Source organism: Acinonyx jubatus, chromosome A1 (assembly GCF_027475565.1).
Source record: "Acinonyx jubatus isolate Ajub_Pintada_27869175 chromosome A1, VMU_Ajub_asm_v1.0, whole genome shotgun sequence".
NCBI classification, from domain to species: domain Eukaryota; kingdom Metazoa; phylum Chordata; class Mammalia; order Carnivora; family Felidae; genus Acinonyx; species Acinonyx jubatus.
Window position 1 is genome coordinate 1,699,438 of NC_069380.1, and position 18,738 is coordinate 1,718,175.

The window sequence follows — 18,738 nt, forward strand, 5'->3', positions numbered from 1 at the left end:
TAGGATAATATGACTCAGTGAACAGAAATTTCCTTTAAGGTCAACTTTTTGAGGAACCTATCTTTTATCAAGTACACTGTGACCATGTTCTAGTTTTAAAAACTGAAGTTTTAAGATTATAGTCCAAAGACGAGTACGTTTTTGACCAGAAGACCTTCTCACAGTTTTGCGAGCCTCAGTGGTGTCACAGGCAGAGGGAAGAGCTCATGCCTAGTGCCCACCGCCTCCGGACGAACGGAAGGAGGTGAGACAGGAAAAGCACATGTGAATACACCTAAGTTCAAAGAATCCAGTCAGCAAAATGTAGCTGATGTCTAGGAAGAAAGACAGCGAGTATGCCCGGGGCAAAAAAGCCCAGAGAAGTCAGAGGCACTGAGGGCTCTTATTTCTCAAGACAGTCACTCCTGTCTGGTCCAGTCTCCCCCCACTTACCCCAGAAAGCCAAGGAGCAATTTTGCCGGATTCCCCGGAATGTAAGCATTTGGAAGCTGATATGTAACACAAAGCGAGCTTCGGTAGCAGTGAATGTTGCCAGAGGGTCGATAGCGCTCACTACAGCACCGAAGCCTTCTCTGGGTCACAGATTGTGAAGAGGTCCCTTTGTGTCAGTCTGCCTTGCTGGTGTCCCCTGCTAATGGACCGCCTGTTTTCTGGTACAGGGATTCTCTGAGCCAGGGGGTCGGCACACTCTTTCTGTGGAGAGCCTGGTGGTAGAGAGCTGGGGCTCCGGGGCTGTACCTGACACTTGCTGTGTTGCAAAGGCAGGCACGCAGAGACGACACGGAAGTGACTGAGGGCGGCTGGCCTCTCTGAAGCTTCAGCTTTGGACGCTGAAATGTGAATGTCATATAAATTTCGTGGGTCACAAAATATTTTTCCCAGCCATTTAAAAACGTACAAACTGCTCTTAGCTCACTAGATGTTCAAGAACAGGGATGGGCCAGGTTTGGCACCCACACTGTAGTTGTGCTAAATCTTGTTTTCTTGCTCCAGACCAGACTCTCCATGAATATCCCTGGGGGTGACAGGTGGAGACCCGGGGGTTGTCTTCTTGATCAAAGTACTGGTTTTAGCTATCTAATCCAAGCATGCAGCTTGTGCAATAGCAATAAGACTCTGTGTCACTGAACGTTTCCTCTTAAAGCTGTCTTAGCTGTCCCAGCCACCTCCAAATATGTGGCCCACATATTAACAGAGCGTATGAGGTTTTGTGTCTTCAACATAACATACTACTTTGCTCTGGCCCTTAGCTTATTGTCCTGCATTTGAGGTCATTGTAATTAATTCCTCAGTGTCTGTGGACCCTTTTTTCCAAGTCACTGCATCTTACATTATCTTGAGCACATTACTTAATCTTTTTGTCACAGTTTCCTCATCAGTAGAATGGGACCGAAAATAGGACCTACCTAATAGGGTTACTGAGAGGGAGAGATGCATTAATACATAGAAAGCACTTAAGACAGGGACATCTGGGTGGCTCCGTCGGTTGAGCATCTGACTCTTGGTTTCGGCTCAGGTCATGATCTCACGGTTTCATGGGTCGGAGGCCCGCGTCAGGTTCCATGCTGACGGCGCAGAGCCTGCCTGGCATTCTGTTTTCCTCTCTTTCTGCTCCTCCCCGACTCACGCTGTTTGTGTCTCTCTCAAAATAAATAAACTTAAAAAGAAAAAAAGAAAAGAAAGGAAGAAAGCACTTAAGACAGTGCCTGACACAGAAGGCACTTGGTAAGGGCGGGTCCTGTTTGACCAGGGACACTGTGGGCGGTATCTGAAGTTCTGTTGTCCACATCTGCGTGTAGTGGGGCCACTCCTCACCTCTACTCAACGTGTGACCTTGGAGCTTGTTACTCTCAGTGTTTTTCCTACCACCACAAGACCACACTTATCCACGCGTGAAGCTAAATGTCAAGCGTACTTCTGTCTGACCGTAGAGCTTATAGAAACGTGTTTTTGGGTTTTTTTAACAGAAATACCAGAAATTGTATATACAAGTGCGTGTTGGTTTTTGAAGTTACCAGTTTGGAAAACTGAGTATTGATTCCAATAATGCTGTTAACCAAAACATTCATCAAAAAAAAAAAACCATGAAACTCTTCTTTTGGGATTTCCGTCAGAGGCAAATTACAAAAAGCACAGGAAATCCAATCTAAACATTTTACTGATATATGTAATATATGTATTCAAATCTGATAAAATATATCAAACAAATGTATATGACACATATCTGTAAAATATATACACACATTTTATATGTACACATGCACACACACATATTCCATCAGTTGTTTTTCTTTTTCTTGTATTTCTATCAACAAATAAGCATGTATCAAGTTCCTGACCATAGCAGGTATTCAGTAAATACCAATTCCCTTTCAGTTTGTCTTTCTTCCATATGTTTTTCATATACCAGGTACTAAGCATTTAAGATCTACAAAATAGAATTTTAAAAATGTAATAAACCATTTCTCTACTCTGCTCACGTCTTCACTGATTCCCTCCACAGCCTCCTTCAACTGAGTGTTACCTATTACAGTAGCTACCACAACCACCTTTTCCAATTTTGATACATCCCTGTTAGCTGTTCTGTTGGATAATAATACAATTAGCTCAATAGGAGTAGAGAGTAAGGGGTGAAGTTAAACTGAGAATCACAGCTGTATCAATATGAAAATGAGAGAAAGTTTTCACAGTAAAATTAGGTCCAAGCAACGGGTCTTGTAAAATTATGCGGGATTAAAGCATTTCAGCTGACGATGCCATTCTCTTTTAGATGGTAGGGGTTGGGAAGGTACCTTGGATCCACAGCTATGCTATGCTGCCCCTTAACTTTCAAAAGGGGCAGAGGCAAAGGAATATCAGCTTTTTTGTAACAAGAGTATAGATCGCTTGCAAGTCTGACTGCAAAATACCTAGAAGTAAATTGGACAATAGATTCATGCTGAAGGTCTCAAAAGTGCTGTCTGATGTTCTTCCATACTTCTAGATATAAACAAAACTTTCTTTATGCTTAAGGAATAAGAGAAGATCTTCCATAGTGATTGCATCTTTGTAGGTGCTAAAGTGAGTATTATCTTGGAGAGGGAGGAGAGAGAGAGAGGGAGACCAAAAAAAAAAATTTAATGTCTAATGGATAGTGAAATCCAGTAAAATGGATAGTTTACAGCTCACCAAAAGAGAATCATTTAAAAAAAAATTTTTGTTTATTTATTCTTAAGAGAGAGTGTGTGACAGAGCATGAGCAGGGGAGAGACAGAGAGAGGAGACACAGAATCCAAAGCAGGCTCCAGGCTCCAAGCTGTCAGCACAGAGCCCAATGCGGGGCTCGAACTCATGAACCACGAGATCATGACCTGAGCTGAAGTCGGACGCTTAACCAACTGAGTCACCCAGGAGCTCCAAGAGAATAATTTAAGAAGAGTGAAAAACAGAGAACAATCTGAGTGTTGATGGGAGGGTGGGGGAGAGGCATTGAGGAGGGCACTTGTTGGGATGAGCACTGGGTGTCATATGTAAGCGATGAACCGTGGGAATCTACCCCAAAAACCAAGAACACGCTTTGCACACTGTATGTTAGTCAATTTGACAATAAATTATATTTTAAAAAAAGAAGAAGAAGAGATTGAAAAGAGTAAGGGGGGCACCTGGGTTGCTCAGTCGGCTAAGTGTCCAACTTCGGCTCAGATCATGATCTCACGGTTCGGGAGTTCGAGCCCTGCGTCGGGCTCTGTGCTGATGCCTCAGAGCCTGGAGCCTGCTTCAGATTCTGTGTCTCTTCTCTCTGCCCCTCCCCTGCTCATGCTCTGTCTGTCTCTCTCTCTCTCTCTCAAGAATAAATAAACATTTAAAAACATTTTTTTTTAAATAGAAAAGAGTAAGGTACACTGTGTTTGTAACATGTTCAGAGGAAAAGGGGTAGCACTTTCAAAAAACAAGAAACTGATGGGGGACAGTTGATAGTCTCCCCAGCTTAAGGGAGGGAGTTGGATGTTGGAGAATTATCGGAAATGTATTGGTTAATTGGACCTGGAAAACTAAAAAGGCCATAAGAAGTTCCAATTAAGATAGTGTGGGTAACCCTGAGGAACGTGGTCTCAGTACGCTGCTGGAGGCGAAAATCAGATTCCAGTGATTTAAAGAGCATATGGGATGCAGGAAGGTGGACAGCTGTTGTCTCCTGTACGGTAGTAAATATGAAGCAAAATGTAGCATTGCCAAGAATTCAAGAAATGTAAATTAAGCTATAAAATTATCAATGATTTTTTTAAAAGGATAATTCTTTAGGATACCGAGGATGAGATGAGATGGGTATTCTTTTATAAGTTAAGTACTTCTGGTGGGAGCTCTAAGTGGTATGCCTTGTTGGGAATGTTCAGTAATCTTCATTAAAGGCCTTTAAAATGTCCATATCCTAGATTCAGACAAAGAGCTGATCACATTATCGGTGACAGAAAACACGAGAATGAGCTAAATGTTCAACTGGAAATAATTCCAGGTTTAATTCTGCTCTCTACAGTTGTATCACTCTGTGGCAATTGTTACTGGCAATTGTCTCCACTGTGGGGACATCTGACATCGTGCTTCCTTGCCCAAGCCTTAAGGGAGTTATGTTGCCATCAGAAGTCCCGAAGCCTTTGAACATTTAATATTTAATATAACGGCTTCTGGAGATGATACAACTTTTGAAAAAGAATCTTATTTGCAACTAGAGTGTAGTGAACAACAGTAATTATACAGTGTGGTTTCTCTTTACTTTTTTATAATTCATACAAAAGTGTTAAAAGCGTACTGAAATCAATAAAATAGGGAAAAAACAAGAAAATCAGATATTTTATTGGGTTTTTCAAATGCGCTAAAGGTGTGGCATCATGGAAATTATGTGCAGTAACTGTTTGAGGTAAGAGTCACCGCAGATGATAAAGGACCTGCGGGGGTGGCCCTGTCCCTTTGCCTCTGCCGCACGTGGAGCAACTCCAGGCACTGAGTACAACACAATTAAGTCCCATCAGATTTTTAAAATCTTGTTGGTGGCACGAAAGGTAAAGAAATCTATATACTTGTCTTATTTTCACATTACTCCTGTAAATGTGCTACAGACTCCGTTTTGTAAAATCTTTGCCATAATCTGATTCTGTTTAAAGAATTAACAAAAACGACGTATATTGTTTTTCATCTTCTCTCTGTAGTTACTTTCTTCTGCCTTCATTTTATCTACAATTATAAATAATTTTCATACTCTTAACCATATTCTTTCTAAATAAGTAATGACTGTCTTCCCTTGGAAAGTGAATTCATTTTTATTGGAAGAGAATGTATGGTGAAAGTTGATGTAGTCAGCCTCTTAACTTTACTTAATTTGTTCCATGTATAGAGCCTATGTTATAAAACTCACTGTTCTACCAGAACAGAAAAGAAACTCTTACATTTTAAAACCTTAACTTTTCTAAAATGTTATAAACAGTTCACCTTCTTAGTATGAGTTGGCCTTGTAGAAACATTGGTCAAGGCAGGATGTAGTCTCCCTTCTAGCAGAAGTATCATGGGATTTTTCCCAAGTCTCAAGATTGCAGGCTTGCTTTATAAAACAAGATTATTATAAGACAAGGCTATTCTGGGCATATGAGAAGGGTCTGAAACATAGGGCTATGAAAAGAGATTTTGAATTTACTTTGTCTGGATATTTATCATTATTAAGACCGCCATATTCTGTAGAATCTGCCAAGCTGCTAAGCTTGGAATAGCATATGGCAGGAATGCACATGTGAATACAGCCGTACTTACTCGTGTAAACTCACAGCTGTATGGAAAGTGCCACACTTTACATGGATTCTTTGCCAAAGAGGCATACTTGTAGAATGGGCAAGGACCAGGCCGGCAATCAGGCAACCTGGGTTTTGCTGATGGCCTTGCCACTAACTGTGAACTCTCGAACAAGTGACTTTACCTCTTTAAGCGTGTTTTCTCATATGAAAAATAAAGAGGTCAGACTTAAGTTTTTTAGTTATTCATATGTGTGCTCCTGCTTACTGAAATTATTACTTCTATTTCTGACAGTAAGATGGACTGAATATTCAAGGAAACTCCTCCAGGAATAGCACTCCTAAAAGTGGTGAATTGAATATTGGGGGGGCGGGGGGGGGCGGAGGGAGGGGCGGGGAAGAGGAAGGAAATAAGAAAATGAAAAAAAAACTTGTAAATGCGTGGCTGAGTTGGCAATAAAAAGGGAAATTCTTAGGGCGCCTGGATGCCTCAGTCGGTTAAGCATCCAGCTCTTGATTTTGGCACAGGTCGTGGTCTCGTGGTTCCTGAGATCAAGCGCCCCGTCAGGCTCTGTGCTGACAGGGTGAATCTGCTCGGGATTCTCTCCCTCCGTCTCCATCTGCCCCCTCCCCCTCTCATTCTCTCTCCCTCTCTCTTAAAATCAGTAAAAAAAAAACATTTTTAAGGGAAATTCTTTGGAGATTCCAATGAATAGAAAATTTAAACCCAAAGGAGTAAATGCAAGAGCTGGCCTTTGTCCTGGCTACTCCCTAGTGGCCTAGATCCTGGGTCTAGAGGCCATTCATGGGGAACAAGAGAGAACAGCCAGGGGCCCCCAAAACGTCAGGAGTCAGATCAAAGCATCCCTTCATAAAGCCAGGACTCCTAATAGGAAATAGTGGCAGTGGGTCAACTAGAAAAGAAGCCACCCCACAGAGGACGGTTTCCACCTTGGCACTCCTGGAATGCAAAAAACAGGAAAAGCTCCCTGGAAAATCCCTAACCTTAAGCCCTCAATCACAGAGTTTGGGAGACAGAGTATGTATCACCCGTGTGTGACCTGCGGAACCCCAAGCTGAAAGCTGGGCTTAAAGTGGGACTGTTGGTGCTGCTCCCAGGTGCCTAGGAGACACAGGCTTAGACCCACTCCAAAGGAGTATGCTGCAGACAAGCCTCAAACAAGGCCTTCAGATGAAGTTACAAAGAACAGGAACACAGGATGAAAAACAAAGGGCGGGGGTGGGGGGGTACCTGGGTGGCTCAGTCAGTTGCACCTCTGACTTTGGCTCAGGTCACGACCTCACGGTTCGTGAGTTCCAGCACTGCATCGTGCTGTGTGCTGTCGGCACAGAGCCCTCTCAGATCCTGTCTCCCTCGCTGCCCCTCTCCCCCTCAAAAATAAATTTTAAAAATTAAATACAATAAAAGTCTTGGGGCTCATGGGTGGTTCAGTCAGTTGACTGTCTGATTTTGGCTCAGGTCATGATCTCATGGTTCATGAGTTCAAGTCCCACGTTGGGCTCTTGCTGTCAACGTGGAGCCCACTTCAGATCCTGTGTCCCCCTATCTCTCTGCACCTCCCCCACTCATGTACTCTCTCTCAAAAATAAACATTGAAAAAAGTCTGGATACATGAAGATAAAGCACTATGAATGCTCAACAAAAGAAACTGTAGAATGCAATTTTCAAAGACTAAAGATATTTTTTAAATGTTAATTTGTTTATTTGGAGAGGGGGAGAGAGAGAATCCCAAGCAGGCTCTGTGCTGACAGCACCCCAGAGACTACAGATATTTTAATTATCAGATACAAATATGTTTTAAGGGGCACTTAGCTGACTCAGTCGGTGGAGCATGTGACTCTTGATCTCAGGGTTGTGAGTTCAAGCCCCACATTGGGTGTAGAGATTGCTTAAAAATAAAATCCTGGGGCACCTGGGTGGCTCGGTTAGTTAAGCATCTGACTCTTGGCATTCGGCTCAGGTGATGATCTTGCAGTTCATGAAATCAGGCCCTGTGTCGTGCTCTGCACTGACAGCATAGAGCTGCTTGGGATTCCTGCTCTCCTTGCCCACCCCCCATCTCTCTCTCAAGATAAATAAATTTTTTAAAAATATATATATATATTTTAAGTGACAATATAGATACTTTTGTTATCTGAACTCTAGAACTAAATAGATTCAAAAAAATAGACAATTTTTTTTTAATGTGGTTGTTATCCTCAGGTATCTGAACTCTTAAAACACTTAAACACTTGCTATCTACAATTTAAGATTTGGGGAGCCTGTGTGGCTCAGTTGGCTGAGCATCAGACTTCGGCTCAGGTCGTGATCTCACGGTTCATGAGTTCGAGCCCCGCGTTGGGCTCTGTGCTGACAGCTCAGAGCCTGGAGCCTGCTGTGGATTCTGTGTCTCCCTCTCTTTCTGCCTCTCCCCCACTCACACTCTGTCTTTCTCTCTCAAAAATAAATAAACATTAAAAAAATTTAAAAGTAATAATAAACTAAAATTTAAAACTCAAATAACACAGATTTCCTCACTGTCCAAATTCTCACTATACAATCCCAGAAATCAGATTCAAAATAGTGGGGAATTCTTGTGTGTTTTAAGTATGGTAAAGTGATAAAAGAATATAGAAGTTACTAGGCAGATTGGAAAGAACCAAATACAACTTCCAAAAATGAAAATATAATTGAAATTAGAAATTCCTCTGTTAAAAAGTTTAGATGGCTTAAACCAAGGGTTGGAAAACTACAGCCTGCAGATCAAATCTGGCTTGAGCCACCACCTGTTTTTGGCAGTAAAGTTTTCCTGGAGCACAGCCATGCTCAATCTGATTTCATGCTGCAATAGAAACCATATGGCATGCAAAGCATCAAACATTTGCTGTTTGACCCTTTACAGAAAAAGTTTGTTGGCCCTGAATAGCTCATTAGATCAGATAAAGAGAGAATGCATGACTTGGAAGACAGAGCTGAAAAATTACCCAGAATGCAGGACAGAGGGTCACGGTGATGGAAAATAGGAGAGATTAAAGGACATGAAGGATGTAGTGAAAAGATCTAACCTACATATATAATTGGGTGACTCTCACCCACAAACTGTGAGGTCATGACCCGAGCTGAAGTCAGACACTTAACTGACTGAGCCACCCAGGCATCCCTATATTGTAGAATTTTTAAAAATCAAGATAAAACGAAATTCCTGGACTACAGTAACATTTAAGGCAGAGATATAAGTTGTAATAGAATAAAGCATTCAAAGACCTTGGCTTTGTTTGGGAGGAGAGTAAGGTTACTGATTAATTTTAAAATTTGTTACATATATGTGTTAAAACGTCTAAAATGTTTAGTAAATATAAAAATAATTGAAATGGGATGTGTAGCTTCCAAACTAGTAGAAGGGAAATATTCAAATAAACAGGTAAAACAGATGTTGTATGTGACTCCAGAAATGTGGACATTAAAAGTTTTCCTTTTGATAGATATGTAGCAGTGGAACAAAATATAGTGTCTGGAAATAGACTCATACATAATCAATTAACCTTTAACAAAAATGCAAAAGCAGTTTTATGGAAAGAGGACAGTCTTTTCAACAAGCAGGGCTGGATTTATTGGACATCCACATGTAAAAAAAATTAACGTTGATCAACAAATTACACCATATAGAAAAATTAACTCAAATAGATCATAGCCTAAATATAAAACTGAAAACTATAAACATGCAGAAGAAAACACAGGAGAAAATCTTTGTGACTTTGGATTAGCCAAAGATTTCGTAAGATACGACATTAAAAGCATGATCCATAAAATTTTTTTAAATGGATAAATTGAACTTCATCAAAATTAACGTTTGCTTCTCAAAAGACACACAAGTGAAAAGGCAGGACGCCTGGGTGGCGCAGTTAGTTAAGCGTCTGACTCTTGATCTCGGCTCAGGTCTTGATCTCAGAGTCGCGAGTTCAATCTCTGCATTGGGCTCAATGCTGGGTGTGGATCTTACTTAAAAAAAAAAAAAAAAGTGAAAGGCAAGCCAAAATAGAAAATATTTGCAGAACACCTATCTGACAAGGGACTAGAATATAAAAAAAGCTCTTACAACTTAATAGTAAGAAAATGACCCAATTTGGTTTTTGGTTTTTGGGTTTTTTGGATCAGGAAAATATTTGAACAGGCACTTTACTGAGGAAGGTATATGGATGGCCACATATCTGATAAGCCTTAATATTCTCAAATTTATAAAGAACTTCTACAACTCAGTAACAAAAAAACCATAGACTTTTAAATGGGCTGAAGAACAACTGAATAGACATTCTTCCAAAGGAGGCATACAGATGGTTAACAGACACATGAAAAAATGTTCAACGTCGCTAATCACCAGAATCACAAGGAGTTACCACCTCACACCTGTTAGAATGACTGTCATCAAAATGACAAGAGGTAACAAGTGTTGGCAGGGATGTAGAAAAAAGGGAACCCTTGTGCACTGTTGATGGGAATGTAAATTGGTGCAGCCACCATGGAAAATAATGTGGAGACTCTTGAAAATTTTAAAAATAGGGACACCTGGTGGCTCAGTCAGTTAAGCATCCAACTCTTGATCTTGGCTCGGGTTACGATCTCACAGTTTGTGAGTTTGAGCCCTGTGTCGGGCTCTCTGCTGACAGTGCAGACCCCCCTTGGGATTCTCCCCCGCCCCTCTCTCTCTCTCTCTTTGCACTCCCCCTCTTCTGTTCTCCCTCTCTATAAATAAATAAAATTTAAAATATGTTAAAAATAGGGGCACCTCGGTGGCTCAGTCCATTAAGCATCTGACTCTTGGTATCAGCTCAGGTCATGATCTCATGGTTTGCGAGTTCAAGCCCCGCATCGGGTTTCTCTCTCTCCCTCTCTCTGCCCTCCTCCACATTCTCTGTCTCTCAAAATAAATAAACTTTAAAAATTAATTAATAAAAATATATATATTTAAAAGAAAAAATAATAAAAAATAAAATAATCTATTAAAAATACAATGATCATATGATCCCAACAATCTCACTTCTGGGTATGTATCCAGAGGAAATGAAAACAGGATATTAGTGGGTCATAAAATCAAGTAGTGATCGGGGCATCTGCGTGGCTCAGTTGATTAAGCATCCAAGTCTCAATCTCGCTTCAAGCTCCTAGTCGGGCTCCGCACTGGCAGTGCGGAGCCTGCATGGGATTCTGTCTCCCTCTCTCACTGCCTTTCCCCCTGCTCACTCTCTCAAGATAAGTAAACATTAAAAAAAAGAGGCAGATCTGCACTCCCATATTCACTGCAACATTATTTACAGTAGCCAAGATGCAGAAACTAAGTGTCTGTCAGCAGATGAAAAGATAAAGAAGATGGGGAGTATCTATACAATAGAGTATTGATCACCCATGAGAAATAAGGAAATCCTGCCATTTGCAACAACATGAATGAAACCTGAAGGCATTATGCTAAGTGAGGTAAGTCGGAAAAAGACAAATACTGTTTGATATCACTTGTATGTGGAATAAAAGAGCCAATCTTGTAGGAACGGAGAGTAGAATCATGGTCACTGTGGTTACCAGGGGTCGAGGGAGATGTTGGATACAAACTTCCAGTTAGAAAATAAATAAGTTCTGGGGATCTAACGTACAGCGTTGTGATTACAGTTAACAACACTGTATCATAGGAGCGCCTGGGTGGCTCAGTTGGTTAAGTGTCCAACTCTTGATTTTGGCTCAGGTCATGATCTTGCGGTTCGTGAGTTCAAGCCCCGCATCAGGCTTTGTGCTGACAGTCCAGAGCTGGCTTGGAATTCTCTCTCTCCGTCTCTCTACCCCTCCCCTGCTCATGCGCACACTCTCTCTCCCTCTCTCTCTCTCTCAAAATAAATTTTGAAAGTTTATAAAAATTTAAAAAAATACATTGTATTATATACTTAAAAGCTGCTAAGATCTTAAATGTTCTCAGGGCAAAAAAAAAAAAAGATAATATGTGACACGATGGAGGTGTTAACTGGTGCTGTGGTAGCAACCAAACTGCGATACATGCGTGTAGCAAATGGCCACATTGTATACCATAAGTTTGCACAATGCTAGATGTCGGTTACATCTCAGTAAAGCTGGGGTGGGGTTAATCTCCATAATACATGAATGTTGATATGCCCCCGCCATCACCTCCACAACACCCAAACATACACTCATTCTCTGTACTGCTATAGATTTTGTATAGATTTATGTTATCCACAGAGATTTAGGAAGGGTAAACATGTACCCTCAACATTCTTGGAAGAATGCACCATATTTATTGTTTAAGATAAACTCTAAGTTATCAAAACATTTTAACTAAGGGTATACAAATGAAAAATAAGCCCATGAAAAGATGGTCAATCATTAATCATTGGGGAAATGCAGATTAAAACTAGATACCCAGTAGAATGACTAAAATTAAAAAGACTGTCCATAGCAAGTGATGGTGAGGATATGGAATAATTGTTACTCTCACTGCTGATGGAATGTAAAATGGGACAGCCATTGTAGCAAGTAGTTTGACAGTTTTTTTTAAAGTTAGACATACACTGAACCATACTATCTAGCCATTCTACTTCTAGGAATTTACTCGAGAGAAACTAAAGTATGTGCCCACACAAAGACTTGTACACAAATTATCCATAGCAGCTTTATTTCAAATAGCCCCAAACTGGAAGCAACACGTAAGTCATCAACAGGGGACTGGATAAACCGTGACATATCTGTACAACTCCTCGGCAATTGAATGGAAGGATACATACAACAACATAGCTGAATCTCTGCTGAGTGAAAGCTTCAAGAGTCGGATGCTGTGGCTGGTTGAGCTGTTACTGAAAGTGAGGCATTCAGGGCATCTGGGGGGCTAGGCTGGTTAAGCATCTGGCTCTTGATTTCGGCTCAGGTCGTGATCTCCCGGTTCATGAGATCGAGCCCCATGTCAGGCTCCACACTGACAGCACAGAGCCTGCTTGGGATTCTCTGTCTCCCTCTCTCTCTCTCTGCCGCTCTGCTGCTTTGCTCCCTTTCTCTCTCTAAATAAATAAACATTAAAAAAAAAGTGAGGCATTGAAATCTCTTACGATTATTGTGTTACTGCCTTTTCTTCTTTCAGTTCTGTCATTGTTTGCTTCATATATTGGTTGCTCAGCTGTTAAGGTGCATATATAATTGTTATAACTTCCTGGTGAATTGGCCCTTTGATCATTATATAATGTCCTTCTGTGTCTTTTTGATCATTTTCGACTTAAAGTCTATTTTTGAAATAAGTACGGACACTCCTGTTTTCTTTCAGTTCCCATTTACATGGAATATCTTTTTTTATTTATTCACTTTCAGCCTATGTATGTCATTATATGTGAAGTTTGTCTCTTATAAATAGCATATAGTTGGATTTTTTTTTTTTTTTTTACCCATCAGCCACTCTGTATCTTTTTATTGGGGAGTTTAATCCATTCACATTTAAAATAATTACATATAGGGAAGTACTTAACTTATCATTATGTTAAATTTTTTGTGTGCTTTATAGTTATTTTGTCCTTTTTCTTTCTTGCTGCCTACCTTTTTATGTCTTTGTGGGGCTTGGGGGGTTTTGTTTTGTTTTGTTCTATAGTAGCATACTTTGATTCCTTTCTCATTTTCCTCTGTGCATCTCCTATAGGCATTTTCTTTTTGGTTACCGTGGGAATGACCTAAAACATTCTATAGTTATAACAATCTATTTTGAACTAATAACAACTTCAATCACATACAAAAACTTTACTCCTTTACATTGCCCCGTCACTGTGTTATCAATGTTACAAATTGCATCTTTTTATAATTTGTATTCTTTAACATAGTTGCAGTTATTTTTATGCTTCTATATTCTATATCTGAATTAAAAATGACTTCTGTTCTACCATGACAGTATTTCAGGATTCAGCGCTTATGTATATTTACCTTTACAGAGAGCTTTATGTTTTCATATGATTTTCTGTTCCAGTCTAGTGTCCTTTTGTTTCAACTTGAAGGATTCTGTTTAGCAATTCATGCAAGGCAGAACTAGTGGTGATAAACTCTCCCAGCCTTTGTTCATCCAGAAAAGTCTTTACTTCTCTGTCCTTTCTGAAGGACAGTTTTCCCAAATATAGTATTCTTGGTTGGCAGATTTTTCTTCCAGCACTTTGAATGTATCATCTCACTCCTTTCTAGCCTATAATGTTTCTGCTCAGAAATCTGATAATTGTATGGTTGATCCCTTGTTTATGATGAATTAGCTTTTCTCTTGCTGGTTTTAAGATTCTTTGTCTTTGAATTGCCAGTTTGATTGTGTGTCTCAATGTGGTCTTTTTTAGGTCCATCCTATTTGGAGTTCTTTGAGCTTCTTGAATTTGGATATTCATTTCCTTTCTCATATTTGGAAAATTTTCATACATTATTTCTTCAAATAATCTCTCTGTTCCATTCTTTCTCTCTTCTCCTTCTAGGACTCCTGTAATATGTATACTGATATGTTTATGCCCCATGATCTGAATTTTGTTCCATAATTCTCTTAGGCTTTCTTCACTTTTCTTTATTTTTTTTTCTTTTTGTTCTTCTGATACAGTAATTCCAAATGACCTGTCTCTGAGTTCAGAGATCCTTTATTTCTGCTTGATCACATCTGCTTTTGAACCCTTGTAGTGAATTTTTCAATTCAGTTATTGTATCCTTCAGCTCCAGAATTTCTGTTTGGTCCTTTTTTAGTTTCTATCTTAGTTGATAGTTTACTTTTGTCTATGCTTCACGTTCTTGATTTCATTTATTGTCTGTCTATGTTCTCTTGTAGCACATTGACCTTATTTAAGACAATTATTTTGAATTTTTTGTCAGGTAATCAAATCAACGGGTCGTCATTTCCTCAGGGTCAGTTTCCGAAGATTCATTTTCTTTCTTTCATTGGGCCATGCTTTCATGTTTTTTGTGATTTCTTCATTTGAAGAAATAGCCACTTTTCTCTGGTTTGGGGGGCTGGCTTCGTACAGGGAAAACCGTCACCAATCAGTCCCACTCGAGACTATGGGGGTCTCCAAGTTTTCACGGTATGCGTCTTCTCTCAGCTTCTGCATGTAATTTGCCAGTTAGGTTTCAGGATTCGTAATCTCTTGCTTCCTCTGGGGTCCGTGTGGGATGCTGCAAGATCTCCAGCAGCCAGTAAGCTCCTGAGCCCTCTTGTTCTCCGCAGCCCCCATGCATTCAAGGCATGCCAGTTCCCCGTTAGTGCTCGGGAGACCGGGCCCTCGGGATTCCCCCAGCCCTGCCTGAAGCCGGAATATTGGCTGTATGTTCCACTCGAATCTTTCTTTGCTGAGGAAGAAGCTGTGAGCAGGCTGTGCAGCCTCTGGGTGCAGTGGGGGGAGGTACTCGGTGCACCAAACCGCTGAGCTCTTTCGTTCTCATCCAGAGAGCACGCCGGTGCCTCGTCAGCACTCCAAGTCAGGCAAGACCGAAACCAGTGTCTCAGGCAGCACCCCGAGGGACGAAACTGCCAGAGGCCTGTTCCACTCTTCTTTGTCCCCTCCCAAGGGAGACATTGCATGTTGGGCTTTTTCTCCGAGTCGTGAGCTACGTTGGCTTGGGATAGCGGCTGACCCAGTTGAAATCGAATGGCTTTTCTTCCGTTTCAGTGCAGTTGTCCTTGGATTTGAGTTTTCCTGGGGTACTGTGACTTCCCGAGTGGTTTCCGGAGTTCTCATAAAGGCTTTTAGGATTGTATGCTGTCAGATTGGTACCTTTGTGAGGGAGAAAGGTGGGAGGCTTCCCACTCTGGCCACGAAGCTGTTAACTGTTGATACATACTACTACGTTAATCTCCGAAAATGTGTTCATCTCCCTTACTAATCTAATCTTTTTTAAATCTTGACCATTTTAATAGGCATTGTTGAATCTTACATTTAGAATTATGTGAAGATTTAAATTATGTAATACTTGATACTTCCAAAAGAAGTAATGTAGCACTCTTAAGTTACCCACATATAAAAATAAACTTCCTGAAGCCACCACGAAGCATTAGAACCAGAACATTACTGCTCTGCCTACCTGTGTGCTTCTTCCCACTCCGTCTCCTGCCTTCCCCACAGGCAGCCACTATGAGGGTTTTTTTCTGTTTTATGTACATTCGGGTTTATATTTGTTTAGTTTCTTGCCTTTTCACATACAATGTTACCAGGTATGTAAACACTAGATTTAATTTTACCTGTTTTAACCTTTCTAAAAATGGTATCACTCAGTATGTAGTGATCTGACTTTATTCTTCTCACTTAATATGTTTCTAAGGTTAAGTAAACTTAAATAATTTTATGTTTATTGACCAGTTGTATTGTTTCGTTTTTTTTTTGAGAGTTGTCTATATACATTGTCCATTTCATGGGGGTATTATTTTTTTTCTGGTATAGGTAAGCTTGAAGGATCCTAATTACTCTAAATTCTGTGATTCTAAGATTTTCCCTAATAAAAAGTATCATTTGGAAGTCTTAGTGTTAATTGATTGATAATTCAGATAAATTGATCTCCATATTGTTTTTGGAAGCTATTTTGTGAACTCTTCTCTAGGAAATAGTAACTGTTATTTGTTGCAGTACTGAGATGAATATAATAACCTGATTTATTATTTAGCCGTAAAACCCCACCTAGACTTACAAATGCTTATCGATCCATTTGCACCTCCCCATGTGTGGCAGTGTCACTCCATGAAGTTGATTGAAAATTATGAAATAAGGGTATTCGCAATATATACCCTCTCTGGCGTTTATAATAGGAAGCGTTTAAAAACTGTATTCATGGTGGCGGCGGGGGGGGGGGGGCACCTGGCTGGCTCAGAGGAGCACATGACTCTCAATCTTGGGATCATGGCTTTGAGCCCCACGTTGGGTGTAGAGATTACTTACAAATAAAAATCTTTAAAACAAAAAAATCCGTATTCATGGCTTTTCAAGTTGGACATTTGAAGTTTTTGTACGGAGTTAATTTTTTATTTTTGTAAGGTTTGCTCTTTCCACAGGATTGGAATGCTTTAGTGTGTTGGGATTTCAGAAGGCCTACGGATGTCTGAGGGAATGTGAGAGTTTTGTTTTACTCATATATATGACTTATATCTATATGAAAAGTGAAAAAAGAAATATTGCCTAAAGCAATGGTTTTCAAATTTTTGACCTGAGCTCACTCAAGCACTTTGAAAGATAACCATTTACACCTACAGATGGAAAAGATGAGCTCAACTGTAACAAAAAACTAGGAGCAAAACAAAAACAAAAAAAACAAAAACAAAAAAACAATGTATAGAACCATTCAGTGCCTAAAACTAAGCATTTCATTTTCCAGTAATAACAATGGGGGGAAATGGTTATGTTTTCCATAAGAATTTGGAGAGAAATTTGGCCACCATTAAAATGTGGGGATCTTAAAGACCATCTTGTTTTAGTTTATTCCCAGAGACATTATCAATAAACTAAAATATAAAGTATAGTCAGAAAAGAAATGATCAGTGGATATTGATAGACTACTCTCATTTTTCACTTTTGTGAAGCTCGCATAATAGGAAAAAATAACATTGTGGGAATTTTAAGGGAAGGAAATAAAAACGATGGGGCTAGGGGAGTGTTTCTTTGAAAAATATGATAGAAGTTTGAGGTTAAGAATTACTACCAATGTTTCCTACTACCGTGAGTGTTCGGCCCGGCCTGAAAATCTTCAGTGCTACGGATTGCAGGGCTTCCCATGGCAGCCAGTCCGTGTTTGGATGCTTTTAGTTTTTGGAGTTTGGAGCCCTTTTCGTTTTTCCTCGTACTGAGCCAAAATGTATTCTCCACAGGGCGAATCGAATCCTGACGAAGGTGACTGCGTGGCCTCTGTCCTCTCCTACCTCTTCTGCTGTGTTTCATTTGATGTGGTTTGAGGGCCACTCACCAGCCTGGATCACGAGGTTGATGATACGGCTCATACTGATCTTACGACTTCCTATTTGTTTTTTCCCCAGTTGCTCCTTGTTCTTTACTAGGGATATTCGTCAACGTGGTCTCTAACTTCTCACCAGTCAATCTATAAAATTGGAACCCGTAACTAAGCGTACATGCGAAAGAACGCAAAGACTACTTTCGAGTGCTCTTTTATCTATGTTACAGATTCCCAAGAAGAGATTCCTTTTCAGTTTCAGAAAACCAGAATTATATCCCTCAGAAGGTGGCCTCCAAATGAAACAGCGTGTCTCTTGGCAAATAAGTATACTTTAAGATTCGTAATGCAGTGTTATATTTTCTCAACGTGTTAAATGCATTTTTGTCTTTGTGTTTTCAGATAGTGGCCAGAACTGCAGTGCCAGTAGTAAAGGTGAACGACTAAGTGCCAAACTCAGAGCTTTACCTGGGACAAATGAACCTTATGAAAGTAGCAGTAACAAAGAAATAGGCAAGTGCTGGTGTCCCCCACCCGGTTCCTACAGGCATAACAGGTCTGGAGAAGATTTGGTGAGATGGCAAAATGTGTAACTGGGCATTAAGAATGTTTTGTGTACAGACAAAATTTTAGATGATCTGGGAGAGTGTTTCTGTTCACTCAGTTCAGTGTAGATTATGAGACTAACTGGTTTCACGTCTGTTTTGTTTTTTCTATATTATTCTAACATAACCATTTATTTTGAAACCTAGATGCCTCCTATGTGGATCCACTGGGCCCTCAAATAGAAAGGCCAAAAACTGCAGCGAGAAAAAGAATTGACGAGGATGATTTTGCTGATGAAGAGTTAGGAGATGATTTGCTTCCAGAATAATAGACACTTAAAATGTTACTTACTAAAGGAAAGAAATTGCCTTATAATACTTATATGAAACTTTGGAATAAATACCCCAGTTTTAATTTTGTACACTGTCAAAACTTTAAGTAAGTGTATTCTGTTCTATGAGATGGGTCTAAGTTTTGTTTTGTTTTATGTGGAATAAAGATATGTGAAACTAA

At 40.0% G+C, this 18,738-nt stretch overlaps 1 protein-coding gene across 8 annotated transcripts in view; it reads left to right on the top strand.

Annotated features, from left to right (window-relative positions):
* The window catches only part of IFT88 (intraflagellar transport 88), a 129,974-nt gene extending 111,236 nt beyond the window's left edge, over window positions 1–18,738 (top strand). For all 8 annotated transcript variants that reach the window (XM_027064499.2, XM_027064501.2, XM_027064502.2 and 5 more), the window contains 2 exons: window positions 18,082–18,192; window positions 18,432–18,738. In XM_027064499.2, coding sequence (XP_026920300.1) covers window positions 18,082–18,192; window positions 18,432–18,553 — 233 coding nt within the window. In that variant the 3' untranslated portion in view covers window positions 18,554–18,738. The remainder of the gene's footprint in view (window positions 1–18,081; window positions 18,193–18,431) is intronic.